The sequence below is a fragment of the Epinephelus lanceolatus genome, chromosome 10 (assembly GCF_041903045.1).
Source record: "Epinephelus lanceolatus isolate andai-2023 chromosome 10, ASM4190304v1, whole genome shotgun sequence".
NCBI classification, from domain to species: domain Eukaryota; kingdom Metazoa; phylum Chordata; class Actinopteri; order Perciformes; family Serranidae; genus Epinephelus; species Epinephelus lanceolatus.
Genome location: NC_135743.1, coordinates 964,412 through 982,258, shown reverse-complemented (window position 1 = coordinate 982,258; position 17,847 = coordinate 964,412). Strand labels below are relative to the sequence as shown.

General features: G+C 41.8%; 2 protein-coding genes across 2 annotated transcripts; one reads left to right on the top strand and one right to left on the bottom strand.

Moving 5' to 3' along the window:
• Positions 1-2,399: 2,399 nt before the first annotated feature.
• Positions 2,400-5,594, bottom strand: scnm1 (sodium channel modifier 1). Its single transcript, XM_033640468.1, has 8 exons — positions 5,437-5,594; positions 5,199-5,269; positions 4,980-5,068; positions 3,690-3,784; positions 3,283-3,383; positions 3,050-3,198; positions 2,862-2,961; positions 2,400-2,768 (listed from the first exon to the last, which is right to left on the bottom strand). Exons 1-8 carry the CDS (start codon positions 5,485-5,487, stop codon positions 2,654-2,656), a joined length of 771 nt encoding a protein of 256 aa, XP_033496359.1. The 5' UTR covers positions 5,488-5,594; the 3' UTR covers positions 2,400-2,653.
• A 1,078-nt stretch (positions 5,595-6,672) lies between these two features.
• Positions 6,673-17,511, top strand: lysmd1 (LysM, putative peptidoglycan-binding, domain containing 1). Its single transcript, XM_033640469.2, has 3 exons — positions 6,673-7,382; positions 9,160-9,479; positions 13,095-17,511. Exons 1-3 carry the CDS (start codon positions 7,203-7,205, stop codon positions 13,279-13,281), a joined length of 687 nt encoding a protein of 228 aa, XP_033496360.2. The 5' UTR covers positions 6,673-7,202; the 3' UTR covers positions 13,282-17,511.
• Positions 17,512-17,847: the final 336 nt, after the last annotated feature.

Below are 17,847 nucleotides of genomic sequence, written 5' to 3'. Positions count from 1 at the left end.
TGATGAAAATATTTCATCATAGTTTCATAAACACTGCAGCGATAAACTGAGAAGATGTTGGTGGTCAAAGGTCAAAGGTCAGTGTGATCTCACAAAACATGTTTTTGACCATAACACATAATTCTTGTTCTTGACAAATATTAGATTTAAATGCACCACAGCAGGATGTACTTTGGTGCATTTAAGTATCTACAGGTGAAACAAACAGATTAGTTTTGCAGGAGCTCAAATGAGACGTTGACAGCAGCTTTGTGAGCCTCAACAGGTCCAGCATCTACAGAGTCTTAACATTATCAATAACTGTGTCATCTATATAGTTTATGGTGAACACTGAGTGCAGATAGCTCCCGCAGTGTTTTAATGATGAACTCTTGATGTAAAGAGCTTTTAATCCCTAAAGTCAGTCCTGATCCTCTGACTTCCCTCGAGCACCTGACCTATTTTTACCCCCCACACCCTGATGGGAGCCGAAACCCAGTCCACTGGGCTTGAGTTACTCTGTTCCAAATATAAGAGGTGTCTGAAGAGGCTGCACCCGTGTGCACCCACAGATTTATGAACAGAAACAGCTGCTAACCTCTGAGGATTCTCACAGCATTGCTTCCATTCCTGCACCACCTCCCCTCGTTTCTTCAAACTCTTCCCTCCTTTCTTCCACTTCACGTTTGACTCCAGCTCCAGGTGATCCGCAGATATTCAGACTTCTTAAAGGTCACAGTTTTAAAGGCTTCGCTGACATTTGGTGTCTGAAATGATTAAAAGTCAGCGTTGTGTTGCTGCAGTCTGTTCTGAGTGTTTCTCTCTTTGATGGTTGGTGCTCACTGAGACAGGTGTGTTTTAGGATTGTGATGTTGGAGCCGTGCACGCTGTGACACACAGATTTACTGTGTTGTGTTTTCCTGTCAGATTTGCGTCAGACATGTGTGTGAGCTGTGTCACTGAAACAGCAGACGTGATGTTAAGAGTTCCTCAGAAGTTTACCATCATTAAATTACATCTTCATCATGCCAGGTCACAAGTATTGAAGCTCTTCAACATATTGAGTGGCTCCTCATGTGATGGTGACGCGCTGAACTCTGAACTAATGAAGTGAGCGTGCTCTCCACACATATTAGCAGCGTCATCAGAAACTAACCCATGTTAAGTCGCTCTGACCCCGGCGCTGTTATCCAATTTATAGCGAGTGTGCTGAGCGAGTGGCTTCTCCACCCAGATTAACACCAACAGGCCGATCTGCTGCTGATTCACAGCGAAGCTGACGGAGGATTCGTCCAAGCAGAGGAGAGCTGGGACTCAACTGAAAGGGTTAAAAAAAGGCTCAGTCAGTCTGTAGGTTATAAAGTGTTTGTTCAGTTTTAACATCTGCTGATCTGATCCCAGAGGGTCCATGAACACAACACGAGGCTGATGTTGGTCAGTTCGGTTTGAAACACTGTGCTCACCAAGTTAACCGCTGAGATCTGAGAACAGGGTTAAATTATTACCCAAACCGTCTTTCAGTCATCCATCACAGGTCACAGAGCAACTTCCTGATTCAGGTTTGACCTGCTGTACTTGCCGTAGTTGTGTGCAAGCAGCTTTCCTGTGCACTGAGTGATTTGTTTCTGACACCTTAACGACCGGTCTTTTCTCTGTTGTGACACAGGTCATTTTAGTGTTGATGCACTTGGATGTTTCTGCAGTGATCAGTCGGACGTGTCTCCTCTCCTCACAGTGTGTGTGCATGTGTTGGAGTGTGAGTGGATGACGCAAGGCAGGTGATGATTGCTGATTGGCTCATTCAAAGGGATTGCTCTCATTGGATTGGTCCAGCTGCTGACAGAAGCTCCTCCCTCTTTTTCACCTCTGTCACTGCAAACAAAGCCACATTCAGACTGTGGGTGTAGATTTGTCTTTAAGACACTGCAGGTTACTGTGTTCAACTCATTGACTTTGTTACTGAGGAGATCCTTTTGATCCGTTTTGAGCACATTAAGGCCGTTTAAGTTGGTGTGAGACGCCCCCCCTGTGGTGTGGTGGTGTGACTGCTAACTTTGTTATCTGATAAATACTGTGTAGTTGGCCTGTGTTGGGAGAGGGAGGAGTGGGGAGTCACACTGCATGTTTCCCCTCAACCGGAGACACCTCACACAGTGACAGTGGTATTAAATATAATAAATACAGTAATGAGTGGTTTAGATATTCTGGATAAAGTGTTGGCTTGTCGGCTGATCCTCTGATTGTGTTTGATTGATTATCTCTGTGTTGTCAGGTCTCAGCCCTCACCTTGGTGTTTACAGTGTTAACATAAAATCCCAAACTGATGGTTAAAACTATGAAAACAGTGTTTCAGTCATATTAAAACACAATGATCCTTCTGTGAGTGAGAAAAACGCTGCAAGAGGAGACTTGCTCAAAAATGGTTTTCTCTTTTTTAATCTTTGGGTCAAAATCTGCTCAGTGGTCCGTTAACAAACATTTATTATAATAAAAAATACAAGGACACGTTTCTGACTTTAACTGTTGCGTCTGATTCTATAAAATGAATCTGTGGATGAATTCAGTGTGAAGTTGATGTGTTGCAGATCTGTATAAAGAGTTCTCGCTGTTTCAAACAGCAGCGTGGCCTCTGACGCACCACTGTGGTACAAGTTCATCTGTGTTTCCCACAGTGTCAGTGACCTGAGGGTGGAGGAGTGAGTGAAGGAGGCTCCTCCTCCTCGTCTGAATCAAACTCCACATTCTCATCTTTCACCCAGCGGCCGCTCCGGTCCTGCAGCCACCCGTCACTGAGAAACACAGCAAAGATGGAGAGCATGAGTTCAGTCACATAAACTGAGCTGACACAACTTCAGCCTGACGAACATGAAGACGTCCTGAACCTTTTCAGTTTGAGGTAGTGTTCCAGCTCTCGTCTCCTCTGGGCTGTTAGAGGCTCTGCAGCTTCCCTCATGTCTGCTGATGGACGTGAACCTTCGCCGGCTGCAGGAGACGAAACACGTCCACAGTTAAAGCTCAGTCAGAGAAAGGCTCTCTGTGCATCATCAACACTTCCTGTGACAGACTTTACCTGCTGCGCAGCCACTGGAGCTGTTCTGTGATGAAACGTTTGAAGCTTCAGTTTCCTGACAGGATCGTTCTTGTTCTGATGCTGTTCTGCTGCAAGAGGTGACGGCGGGATCTGAGACGATTCTCAGCAAACCTTTGTCAGATTTTGTACTTGAAAATAAAACAGATTTATGATTCATACTGTGTTTTTAAACATGTATTGGACACTGTATATGATACAACCATGTGACCCACCTGGTTTTGGTATGGCAGCTGTTATACGGTACAGTCTTCAACAGAGCGTGATGTGTCAGTTTGCGTGTTTGTTCCAGTAAAGGAGCAGAACGGGACGGCTCCTAAAAACACAACGAGACGCTGTGTGTGAAACAGTTGAAGAGTTCACTCAGACGTCACTGTTGTTTATCTCTTCACAACAGACACCAACTTAAACTGTTATCAGGATGTTATCGTCGGGTCACACGGCAGTCACAGGGGCACCGCACGATGACAACAACACAACAATACAACAGTTGGTCAAAGACGAGGTTTGTTTAGCTCACGTTGTTTTTCCTGATGAGAAGTCACTGAGCGATGAGATTCTGTTTGCTTATAGGAGTCAACAGAGCAGCATGGAGACACACCTGACTGTCACAGTCACCTACCTGTCCTGTGTCTTCACTCTGGACGTACTTCTCATGTTGCCTTTTTGTTACTTCATTCTTCAGCCGTGCTTTTTTCCCATAGAACGCTTTCAAACCTGAAGACGTACAACATAACAAATATTAATGTATTTTCTAAACCATTTATAGTTACATCAAAGGGACAGTTCAGTTTTATGAAGGGGGGGTCTGTGTGAGGGACTTATAGTCAGTATATTACCTACAGCAGATGTCAGGCACATGTCTCCCAGTTTGGAGCAGCAGACTAGAGTCTGACATGGAAACAAAGCACTGTACTATCAGTGGACGAGGTCAGCAACAAAGGATATTACAGCCAGCTATAAAGGTCCCACATAAAATATTAATATCAGTTAAAGTGTACTCTGTACTGAGAGTACTTTCAGTGGTTTACATTAATGTCAGACAGTGATTTCCAACTGGAAAATGAAGCAGTTATATCTCTCTCTTCAGAGCCAGACTCCATTGAGAAAACCACTAATTTAACATGAGTGAACTCAGGAGCTGCTGGTCGACTGCTGCCTCCATCAGTGTGTTACTTTGTGTTACTGTGTGACTTTGGTGACGTCACACAGTAACACAAACTATATTACTGATGGCGGCAGCTCCTGTGTCAGGGAGCTTAAATTACTGTTTCTGTCAATGGAGTCTGGCTGATACGAGAGAACAGACGGGGGACTGAAGCCTTTAATGGCTGTCCTGTCAGAACATGCTGTCTCACATGTCAATCAATCAATCAATCAATCAATTTTATTTATAAAGCCCAATATCACAAATCACAATTTGCCATGTAGGTACAGTGGTGAAAATACTCTGAGCAGAGCGAACACTGACACCGACACTGAGTTTGGGACGTTTTTAGGTGTCTAAAACACATTTTGCTGCTGACCTCGTCCACAGCAGCAGACTGCTTCACTTCTGTGTCAGACTCCAGTCTGCTTCTCCAAAGTGGGGGCGTGCTGACCACCACCCACTGAAGGTGACACACTGACTGTGGATCAATACCTCAAACAACCCCACTTCAGGGTTGCATAGTATAGATTTTAAGATGATTTTTGTGTCACTGTGATAAAGTGATTTCAGGATCTCAAGTCCAGATATTTCCTCCAGTAAATATTTTATTTTTCTCAAGAGGTAAATTATCCAAACAAAAAGCTGATTATTTGAGAGACACAGTAGGTAATCTTGTGAGAGAATCAACCTGCCACCTGAACACTTTCCTCCTAAATAACTGCTTCAACATGATGAACAAGAGTCTCCTCATCAGTGTCTCACCTTCCAGATGTCTCTTTCCGTTCCTGTGGACAGTCAGTGTGTCCACAGTGTCAAACACGGGACGGTAGGAGCACACGAGGCAGGTGTACCTGTGTGAGCACACGATGGACAAACTGTGAGTCTAACCTTCATGTCAGGATGTTGTTTAATGAAGAGTTAAAACCTTCAACAGCCACAGAGAGACTCGACATGTCAGAGTTTATCATGACTTCACTTCACCTTCCGTTCTTCATCAGAGCTGCTTCATCTTCTGGAATAAAATGAGACAGCAGATCTGCCACGCGCCGTTTCTGAAACACGAGACAACAAAGAGTTAATAAACTTTTAATTTAATAGTTTCAAAGATGCAGCTCACACAGTAGCAGTTAGCTTGGTGAGCTAGCAGGATGCTAACCACAACAACACTGTTAAACTGAGCGGAAGTTCCTTCTCGAGAAAGTAAAAAGGTGAATGTTACCTTCAGGATGCTCAGCTGACTCGTGTCGTCACCTTCTCTTTTAAAAGACATGATTATTATGACGGGTAATTACCTTTAAACTCTAGTTAGTAACAGGTTAGCTTAGCCGGTTAGCTGCTTCACAGCAACCACAAGCTAATCCGGGTAGCAATGCTGCGTTCCCGGGCCCAGGGGAAAATGGGAAATATCAGAGTCCTCTCTGAAAATCAGAAATAATTCATCGATCCCCGGGAATAAATTGTGTTCCGGTACAGTTGCTCTGATGTAAAGTATAGAGAATTATAATTTAATTGAGTTCAGCTTATTTAGGTATTTTCCAACTTCTACAACTTAACGTGCACACAAGAAAATACATTAAAACAATAGTAGCAATGATAATGAATTCCTTTTGAAGCAGTAACAAACCAAAGCGAGTTTTGCTGAGTGAAAAGATGTACACTTATTGCACCTTCACTTTTTACGTTAATACTTTCCTCTCTAGATTTATACCATGAATATGAGAGACACAAAACTAAATATATGTATATTCTATGTACCCCAGAATCCCAAACAAATATCCATATACACACACTGGAATTTATGACTCTATTTGTTAATCTAATTTTTTTTTAATATTTTTTGTTTGAAATTGCAACAATTATATATCTCTCTTCAGAGCCAGACTCCTGATGTTAAATCACTGGTTTTCTCAGTGGAGTCTGGCATTAAAGAGATGGCTGCATTTTTTATGTTACTGAACCTCCTTGTTGGACTCCAGCCTGCCTCTTCAAACTGGGAGCATGCTGACTGACAATACTGTTTGACACTTACTGTTTGTACTAAGCCATCTGTGGTTGGTATATTTCAAAATAACTCTTCTTCATGAGACACGTTTTTTTTTAGTTTAAATTTTAAAATCTTTAATCTGACTCTTTCTCAATTGTGGGATCAATAAAGGCGTATCTTATCTTATCATATCTTATGCGCAAAAAAAACCGCATCATGTGTACGATCCATTTTATGACAAAAAATCCAAATATTCCAAAGTATTTTTATTTTTATATTTCTGTGCATATATATATATATATATATATATATATATATATATATATATATATATGTGTGTGTGTGTGTGTATATATATATATATATTTCAGAATAAACCTGCATGATTATAAGATAATTGAGACTTTTATTTCTAAATTTTTTTTTATAACTTCGGTTATTTTATTTTATTTTATTTTATTCTTACGGCAGATCTGATCCTCCATGATACCTTCGTGTCCACTGGGTGGCGGTAAGGCAACTTATAGGATGCCAACCTCCATTTAAACCAAAGAAGAAGAAGACGGAAGCAGTTATTCCGATGGTCGTGAATGCAGCGCATGTGACGCCTCATGGGACACGGCAGCCATGGCAACAGGTCCCAGCAGACAGACAGACAGACAGCTGACACATCAACAAGTTGCCCAGCTCCTCTTCCTCAGTGTGTCGGTGTGTCGGTGTGACACCGAGCCGGTAGGTGAAACTGTTTGAAGTCACTTAGTAACCGTGACGGAACCGGAAGTGTTAATGAGCTCCGGTCCGACTCTCGTTAAAACAAACGAGCGTCACTGTTAATTAGTTCAAAACAAAGCTAACATGCTAACTAAGCTGCTAGCCCAGGACTGTAACGCGTCCGTGTGTGACGTCAGCTTTATTCTCATGATGTAAACAACATTAAAGTTTCCCGGTGACGGAACTTTGCCGCCGTTTGATCGGTAACTTCAGCCGCGTGCTCCAGCACCATGTCCGGGGAGCGAGAGCCGGTACAGTCCGGGGGGAACGGCCTCCTCCGCGGGAGCCGCACCAGGTCTTACGGCAGTTTGGTCCGGTCTCCCCGCTCTCCGGTTCACCAGAGGCGGATCGAACACAAGATTCAGCCCGGAGAGACGCTCCAAGGCCTGGCGCTCAAATACGGAGTGACGGTGAGTGAAGAGCTCTGAAGACTGGCTCTCTATAGCTATACTTATGTTTATATTTATATCTATAGCTATACTTATATTTATATTTATACTTATATTTATATTTATGTTTAGTCATTAATTTGAGCTCATCTGCAGACTCTCTCTGTGTTCATTAACTTAATGTGGAGATCTCAAATACAGTTTATCACAACTCTCTATCTAAGTACTTCTCCTCAAGTACTGCACTCAAGTACAGTTTTAAAGTACCTGTACTTCACTGTATTCCTCCTTCATACTTCTACTCCACTACAGTTACTGACACCTTTAGTTACTTTGCAGCTTCAGATCATTAATACAAAATATAATCAATAAGTCCTGTGATAATGTGACGACCTGTCTCAGGTGAACCCGCCTCTCGCCCAATGACAGCTGGGATAGACTCCAGCACACCTGTGACCCTGCATGAGGACAAGCTGTCATGGCAAACGAATGAATGAATGAATGAATGAATGAATGATTAATTAACATATAAATGTGATGTCGTAAGTTGTGTGTGTGTGTGTGTGTGTGTGTGTGTGTGTGTGTGTGTGGAGGAAGTCCTCAGATTCAGTAAAAGTAACTAATACCACACTGTAAAAATGCTCTGTTACCTGTAAGAGCTCTGCATTAGAAGTGTTACTAAAGTAAAAGTATGTTTAAGTTCAATCAGGGAAATGTGTTAATATATTAACAGTAAAACTGAGCAGTGTGTCTCTCTCCTCGTCTTCATATTCAGGACAGTAAAACATGAAATGAAGCTCATTCTCAGTTTCAGCTCATCAATCAGAGTCTGTCATGAAACCTCTCAGACTCTGAGGCTGACGGGAACCTTCCTGAGTGCAACTGTGCTTCTGTTTGAATTATTCCTCACATCAGGTTCCACACTGGAGCTGTTCGTTATGAGACAGGAAGTTCCTAATGTAGGTTTATACCAAATATCAACGCACCATTTTTCTCTAAACATAGAAACATTTTACTTTAAATCTCAAATGACAAGTTGTTTAAATGAAATAAGGAAGCTGAACATTTAAATAAAAAGAAAAGTTGAAATAAATGTAATGAATAAAAAATAAATAAATAGATCCTCATATTTGAAAAGCCAGCACTTATTTATTTTTTTCATGAATAATGACAGTCAGCAAAATAGTTTCCAGTTAATATTTTTCAGCTCAGTTTCAGCTGCTCTTCTTTGGTTTCATATGGTTCATGTGCAAAAATCTTAATTTGTGAACTAAAGTTTGCAAATAAAAGCAGTGGAGTCTGTTTTACAGCTTCTGGCTGTGATCAATGGTGAATGTTTGGGCAGTTTTTAAAGAACATTTGCTTTCAGCCGGTTTGGAAGGAACGATATCTTTGAAAATCACCAAAAATAAATAACTAGAAATTACCACTAAATTTGGAGGACATGTTTTCTTTAAGAACTGGCACTTTCTTTGATTTTCAAAGGAAACATGTTCTCCTTATGCTTTTTGATTTGTTTTTTTAAATGGAAAAATTTCTCACCAAATTTGGAAGGCATGTTTTCTTTAAAGAATTGGCAGTGAAATAAATACAGAATACAACCATTTAAATGTGTATGCCCATTCCCCCCCCCCCCCCCCCCCCCCAGCCAAAATAACAAACACAGGACCGTGACAGTTTGATTGGAGCGCCGTCCTGCTCCTGATTTCAGTAACATGAAGATTCAGCCAACTTTTTAGACTGAACTGACACTGCCTTCAGGTGAAATCAAGATCTGACGGATCGTCTTCTGTTTCAGATGGAGCAGATCAAACGAGCCAACAGGCTGTACACCAACGACTCCATCTTCCTCAAGAAGTCCTTGTCGATCCCCGTGCTGTCAGATCCGGAGCGCTGCAGTAACGGCGTGGATTTAGATGAAGAAGACAGTGAAGACGACAGTGACGGCTTTGCTTCGGCTCCAAACAGACGCACAGGGAGCTCCTCTGACAGGAAGCAGAATGACGACAATGACAGGATGTGTGACCTCACACCAGGGGACTTTCTGAAGAGGTTGGACGGGTTGATAAGTCAGTCCAAGCAGGCTGCTGTCAGAGGCTGTCAGGAGGCAGAGAAAAGGTACGACCGCATGACTCTCACTGCCTGCGTCTTCACCTCAGACAGACATGCTCCGTGTTTGTGGTGTGACATCAGCCTCTTTTTACACACAGATGGCGCTACAGAGTCGCCACGAGGTCCCGTCTTTACACCACCTTTACATTTTCACACAGAACCAAACCACAGCGGCATCATGTTGCTCCAGTGTGTGATGTCACACAGCATGATGACATCACAGAGTCAAAAGAGGCGTGACATGTAACACAACAGCGTCAGCCTCTAGTGTGACATATAACATACAGTACAGGCCAAAAGTTTGGACACACCTTCTCATTCAATGCGTTTTCTTTATTTTCATGACTATTTACATTGTAGATTCTCACTGAAGGCATCAAAACTATGAATGAACACATGTGGAGTTATGTACTTAACAAAAAAAGGTGAAATAACTGAAAACATGTTTTATATTCTAGTTTCTTCAAAATAGCCACCCTTTGCTCTGATTACTGCTTTGCACACTCTTGGCATTCTCTCCATGAGCTTCAAGAGGTAGTCACCTGAAATGGTTTTCCAACAGTCTTGAAGGAGTTCCCAGAGGTGTTTAGCACTTGTTGGCCCCTTTGCCTTCACTCTGCGGTCCAGCTCACCCCAAACCATCTCGATTGGGTTCAGGTCCGGTGACTGTGGAGGCCAGGTCATCTGCCGCAGCACTCCATCACTCTCCTTCTTGGTCAAATAGCCCTTACACAGCCTGGAGGTGTGTTTGGGGTCATTGTCCTGTTGAAAAATAAATGATCGTCCAACTAAACGCAAACCGGATGGGATGGCATGTCGCTGCAGGATGCTGTGGTAGCCATGCTGGTTCAGTGTGCCTTCAATTTTGAATAAATCCCCAACAGTGTCACCAGCAGAACACCCCCACACCATCACACCTCCTCCTCCATGCTTCACAGTGGGAACCAGGCATGTGGAATCCATCCGTTCACCTTTTCTGCATCTCACAAAGACACGGCGGTTGGAACCAAAGATCTCAAATTTGGACTCATCAGACCAAAGCACAGATTTCCACTGGTCTAATGTCCATTCCTTGTGTTTCTTGGCCCAAACAAATCTCTTCTGCTTGTTGCCTCTCCTTAGCAGTGGTTTCCTAGCAGCTATTTGACCATGAAGGCCTGATTGGCGCAGTCTCCTCTTAACAGTTGTTCTAGAGATGGGTCTGCTGCTAGAACTCTGTGTGGCATTCATCTGGTCTGTGATCTGAGCTGCTGTTAACTTGCCATTTCTGAGGCTGGTGACTCGGATGAACTTATCCTCAGAAGCAGAGGTGACTCTTGGTCTTCCTTTCCTGGGTCGGTCCTCATGTGTGCCAGTTTCGTTGTAGCGCTTGATGGTTTTTGCGACTCCACTTGGGGACACATTTAATGTTTTTGCAATTTTCCGGACTGACTGACCTTCATTTCTTAAAGTAATGATGGCCACTCGTTTTTCTTTAGTTAGCTGATTGGTTCTTGCCATAATATGAATTTTAACAGTTGTCCAATAGGGCTGTCGGCTGTGTATTAACCTGACTTCTGCACAACACAACTGATGGTCCCAACCCCATTGATAAAGCAAGAAATTCCACTAATTAACCCTGATAAGGCACACCTGTGAAGTGGAAACCATTTCAGGTGACTACCTCTTGAAGCTCATGGAGAGAATGCCAAGAGTGTGCAAAGCAGTAATCAGAGCAAAGGGTGGCTATTTTGAAGAAACTAGAATATAAAACATGTTTTCAGTTATTTCACCTTTTTTTGTTAAGTACATAACTCCACATGTGTTCATTCATAGTTCTGATGCCTTCAGTGAGAATCTACAATGTAAATAGTCATGAAAATAAAGAAAACGCATTGAATGAGAAGGTGTGTCCAAACTTTTGGCCTGTACTGTACATGTCAGCAGCACTTTATAAACAATAACAATGACATCACATGTCAGTAACAATCATTTAGTGTCCCTGTTGTATGGCGGCTGATCTCGTCCTCTGCTTGGAGGGTAAGGAGCTCCTGGACCTCAATGATGAGTTAGCTGCTAACTGCTATCAGCTGCTGCTCTTCTTCTTTGAGTTACTTGAGCTACTTTTTAAATCTCCTGTGCTGGATCACCGACATAAGTGTCCCACCCGTCCTGTTGGCTGTCCCTTTTATACAGACATAAAGTCGGTGCTTTTGCTACCTTCCATGGCGACTTAAAGGCAAACTAACTCCGTCCCCTGATTCTGTGATCGTACCTTTTAAACAGATCAGCGAGGCAGCATAACGGAGTGATATTTCAGCCTTGAACAGGTTGTTTTAAAGGAGTTGCCATTTTAGTTGCTTCTGTCCTGTTTTACATTCCAAATGTTAACATATTCCATATATTTAACTTTCACTGAACCTTTATTTAACAGGAAGTCCCTCGAGATGGAAACCTCTTTTCCAAATAAGACCTGGTGCAGACAGAACACTGCTTACAGTTTAATAGAAATAAAAGACAACAGACAGGAAGTACGATCGTCAAACACACAAGGATGAGACTAAATCCAGCTCCAATTAAAAAGATTTGCATGCCACCGTTTGTTTACTTTCATGTCACTCCCAAATCAAACACCTGAAAGAAGGAAAGAAGAATGGTGTCTCCCGGTAATTCAGACGAGGTCTCAGCCTGCAGGCGACTTGAAGATCAACAGTCATGAATGACTCTGACGAAGGCCCGAGGGACGAGACGTCATCTGAACTATAGAGAAATGGAGCCAGAGTGTGAAGCTGTGTACCTGCTCTCACTCAGGAAAACCTGGAGAGGTCATGGAAATTTACAGACTCATTTTCCAGGTCTGGGAAAGTCAGACTTAGTAAAAATCCTTGATAGTTTTGATAAAGCCAAATTATTTTATTGTATGTAATGAAATGAATTGTTACAGTGATCCTCTCCTTGGATTAGCTTTCACCTAACGTAACATAGCGCCACATTTATTTCCTGTAGCTCTAATATGTGTCGATGCGTGACAACGTTAAGTTTACCTTCGCATGTTTTCACTTCCTCCTTGTTTGCCGGCTACTTAGAATTTGAACTGAATCCAACATGTTTGAGCGAAAAATAATGTTGTGACAGTACGACTTTAAAGTTTAAAGTTTCCACACCACCACCTTTAAATTGTTCAACATTTTTGAGATGGAGCAGAATTTGTGTTACACAGTGTGAACGGTCGTGGAGCTTTTAATCCTTGAAAAGTCTTGAAAACACTTTGAAATATTGTCCTTAAAAATGTTGTGAACCCTGTTTCAAGTCTGCAGCCAGTGATGTGCATTTACTGCAACCGCTGGTGTGCATCATTTTAATATTTGATAACAAGTCAAACGGGACACACCCATCTGACTTTGACTTTTCGTTCTTATGAACCACTTCCAACGACTTTGGCACCAAATGTTTGACTGATAATTAACTTGTCAGAGCAGATTGAACATGAAAACACTTCAGTGGAAACCTGTTTGATATCGTAGCAGGACGCGTCCTCTTATCACGGGAGGCGTTCTGTCAAAGCTGCCAGAGATGATTCAGGCTGACTGTGACTCATATCTTCATATTTACCGTATCTCCTCATCTGTTTATTCTTCGCAGGGTTGCCGCCCTCGAAGCAGCCTGCACCAGCAGGACATCAGACCGGCGGCCGCTCACAAGGTCACAGAGTGCCATGTTATCTTCCAGAGCGCAGCAGCAGCAGCAGGCGTCACATGTGGCCGTACCCCTCACCATCACCAAACTCACCAAACTGAGAGACCGGGAAGATGAGATCTTCCAGCTGTGACATGTTGTTCCTGCTGATCATTAAAGACGTGTTGGCTGCAGGGTGTGAACTCCAGATCTCCACTGATCCTCCTGCTGCTCTCTGGACCTGAAACTGAAAAGTCTTTTTGATACAGACTTTGTTTTTTTAGCAGGTTTTTAAATGGATATTGCACTTTGTGAGTCCTTTGTATTTATGTGTTGACACACTGAAGATCAGGGGTGCTCAACTCCCTGTGTCTGGGGGCCACTTTTGTAAAATGACAGGAGATAAGGGGCCCCATTGCAAGATTTTTTTTGGCCATTTTGCCTTTAATGGACAGGACAGGTAAGTGTGAAAGAGGGAGAGAGAGGGGGGATGACATGCAGCAAAGGGCCACAGACTGGATTCGAACCCGGGCCGCTGCGGCAACAGCCTTGTATATGGGGCGTCTGCTCTACCACTAAGCCACTGACGCCCCATTCATTCTGATGCTCTTTAAGCACTCTGGCACCTTATCTCCACCCAAAGTATGAGACACACAGTCCCCAGTGTGAATCACTTTGCTTTTGCTGTGAATCAGAAAAAGGTCGTCGGGTCAGCGGCGCCCTGTCAGAGGCCAGATGTGGCCCACAGACTGCAGGTTGAGCATCACTGCTGTAGAGTATGAAACATTACATGTGGCCCATCGCTGTGTTTGTTTCCACCAACAGGAAACAAGCGTGAAATGTTAAAAAGAGACTCTGCAGACACGTTGGTTCAGTCATGTGACTCCTCACATGGTCGACTCAGCAGGTGGTTTGTGTGTGATGCTACTTCACAGCCTGATGGTGCGACGCTGGCCAAGTGTTGGGACTGACGCCTGCAGCCATGTTGGTCACGTGTTGGTGTGTGAGTCATGTTCACTGTGATATTAACTAACTGTTACTGCTGATTAATTTAAACTCTAACGTAGCCAAAGTTTTTTAGAAGAAGAGAGACGTGTCTCTGAGAAAATATTTTGACAGCAATATTTTTATTATTATGATACAGAGAAGGATTTGTCTCAGTGCTGTTTGTGTGGACACATGGACGATCTGTGTGTTACTGTGTCACCTGTACATATAAAACACCCAAAAGATACAAAAAAGATCTGTAAATCAAAAAACTATTCTGCAGATGTAGAGCAGATCTGCAAATACAACAGGCCCCACACATTTAAAAAAGAAACCTGTGAATACATGTAATTTATTTATAAATACATTTACAGCTGACAAACATATTTGTGAATCTCAATTCTGCGTTTGCAGATTTTTTTTTTTAATTTTTATTTTTGAATTTGTGTATTTGTAGAATTTTTTTATATTTGCAAAATATTTTTGTGAGTTTTTGGAGTTTTTTTTATGTATATTTAGTTTTATATTTACACATTACACATTAACACACATGTTGATCTGTTGGCACAAATAATATTGGCACAGATCTGCTGCAGATCTATTTGCAATACTTTATAAAGTTTACAGTTTTTTGTATCATTAGAAAGTGTTTTGTATTTACAGATAACAAATTAATGAACAGATTGTTTTTCTGTTTACAAAAATATTAACGACACAAATCTGTCTCCACATTATGAACTTTTGTTTTTATTTAGCTCATTTTAGAATAAATCAAAAGATGCTGATGTCATGTTTAGTCTCAGGAAGTGTTGACTCTCATTAGTTCTTGATAATAAAATGTAAACTCTGCAGGACTCTCAGTTTGGAAACACGCTTGCCAGTGAAGGTCAGCCTCTCTCATCTGGTGCTTCTCCTCCATATATTTGCATTTTGTTTCCCGCGCTGTGTCTCAGAAGCCTTCTGTTTACAGTCTGGCACCTGGTCGCTACCTTTCTCACAGCCCCAACGTCACCTGAGCAGTGTCGGGGGTTCACATGTCCCGAACACAGTGTAAGAGGAGCGAGGCAGAGGGCGGAGTCTCTGCAGATAAACACACCGCCACACACTTTTACACTAGCGTGGAACTTTTTCAATCCCTGCACCGATCAAAGCATTTTGACCAAAACAAAACTGGTTCACAGTTCAAAAAGTTGTTTCTCAGCTGGAACTTAAAAGCTGCAGGTTTTCTTTGACCTGAAGGTGCAGACTGTGATGACATCAGTGGGCGTGTCTCTTCTACAGGTTAGAGAGAGGGGATGGAGGAGAATCATCTCACTGATCGTTGGTCCATGCTTCTTCTTTTTGGATAAAAAACTTATTTTAAATTTTCTTTTTTTAATCACTGAAAGTTGAATCACACAGTGACACATGACTACTCATGTTTTTATGACGTTTTCTTTTGCAGAGCCATATTGATGACAGTCGCCTCCCCATGTGCACAAAGTTCCACCAAAACACCCTAAAGAGCCAAATAATTTTCCCTAACCGTCCCTGAGTGACCCTCCCTCAACCATAAATGAGTTATTAGATTTTTAAAACTTAGCCTTTGATGTTTGAAAGTTAAAAGTTGGAGCTGGAGAAAGTCTCGTTTTTCACTCTTGTTGTCCAAACAATTTATTTTTGGCCAAATTTTAAATGAGATATAGAATAAAGTGATTCTGATGAAACATCACTATGTATTATATTATTTAGTATTATTTCTTACTGTTTTTTCATGGAGGTGTTTGTCACACATGATGTGTCCCAGCACCGTCAGATATTTGAAAATCCAATGATAATTGGAACACATGCCTTTCTAATTTTTAAATGCCAAAATCTATCTCCAAAAAATATTGTCAAAATTTGGAAAGCATTTTTTCTTTAAAAATTGGCAGCGAAATTAATACGAAATACAGCCATAAAAATGTGAGTGCTTTTCCCTTCAGCCAGAATAACAAACATTAATCCCTTTTCAGTGCTTAAAATGATCTGACATGTCTCCCTCTCTCTGTACCTCCCCTCATAAATTACAAACGGTCCCTGACAGAACAAAAGTTCACAGATAAAAACATCCTCAATCACAATAGTTTCACTCTAAACTGGTGAAACTCCAACGTTCCAAGATCCAGAACTGATTTGGTGGAAAAGGTTAAACAGAGTCAGAAGTGATGACGGAGACAGATTATTTCTGTACGAGTCTATACACTGGTTTGTTTTTAATGAAATGAAAATACTGCAGAGTGAATTTTTAAAAACAGTTTCCTTTAACTTCATAGTTGAGCTGATCTTTCTCCACATTATTGCTTATTATCCTTTGGTTGTGAAAAACCTGGAAAAGTCACAGAATTCCAGATCAAGTTTTCCAGGCGATGAAAGAGTCCTGGAATCAGTAAAAATCCCTGAATGTTTTGTGAAAGTCATGAAATATTTTTGTGTGTAATAAGATTGTTACAGTGGTCTCCCGTGGTTAATCCTCCATGTAATGTAACATAACGGCAAATTAATTTTCTGTAGCTGTCGATGTAACGAAGCGCTAATGTGTCAGTGTGTCGTTTGGTTTACCATCATGTACGTTATGTTCAGCAGTGAGCTGAAATTATGTTTGAATGGAGTTTGAATCTGTAAAAACGCTGGGCAGGTGGGACAAGAAAAAAAGTTGTTATGGGTCCTTGAAAAGTCCTGGAAAGATTCTGAACTTTTGTCCAGGAGAATGTGTGAGAGTTAAACACTGTTTGACAATGTTGGCCTGTTGTATAAGGCTGAGTCTGTTGACTTTCAGTTTCTTTATCATATAAAACCAAAGAACAACACGTGTCTTCCTCTCAACCACGACTAGTCTTCCATTATTTAATGAAAATCCTGCAGAGTAAAACTTTAAAACAACTTGATAGACAACTCAGTAGATGATCTGACTTTTCTCTATGTGATGTCTCACACAAAGAAAAGAATATTTTAGCAGTAAAGAGAGTTCCCTCGGTCCTGGAAAACCTGGAAAAGTCAGAACTTTTCCAGGTTTCCAGACGATGAAAGAGTCATGGAATCAGTAAAAAAAAATCATTTTTGTGTGTAATAAAATTGTTAGTCATCTGTGTATAACCCTACATGTAATGTAATGGTAAATTAATTTTCTGTAGCTGTCGACGTAACGTAGCACTAACATGTCATCACGTATGTTTCTCCCTTTCCTCCCTGTGTTCTGTCTCCAATTGTTTGTTAGCGAGCTGAATCTGTTTGAATGGAGTCTGAATCTGTTTGAAAAACGCTGGGCGAGTGGGACAAGAAAAACAAACGTTATCGTGGGTCCTTGAAAATCCTGGAAAAGCTTTGAACTGTGTCCAGGACAATGTGTGAGAGCCCTGAGTTAAACACTAAACTGGACTGTTGAATAAGGATGAGTCTGCTGTGTGTTGATTTTCAGTCTTTGTCGTGTAAAACCAGAGAACACGTGTCGTCCTCTCGGCCTCAGCTGAGCTCAGACAAACATGAATTACAGGATTAACACTGAGGCTTTGTGCCGTCAGCAGCGCTTGGTTGATGCTTCTAAACATGTTTGTAGCTCGGGCTGTGAGGAGATGGTGTGGGTGTCAGTGATCGTCTGTGTCTGTGGTCATATGTGCTTTATTGTTGGCTGTGTTGTGTCCGATGGGTTCAGTAAAAAGAGCACAGTGAGTGTCTGAAGCCTCGTGTTGACCAGCAGAGGGCAGTGCTGTATTAC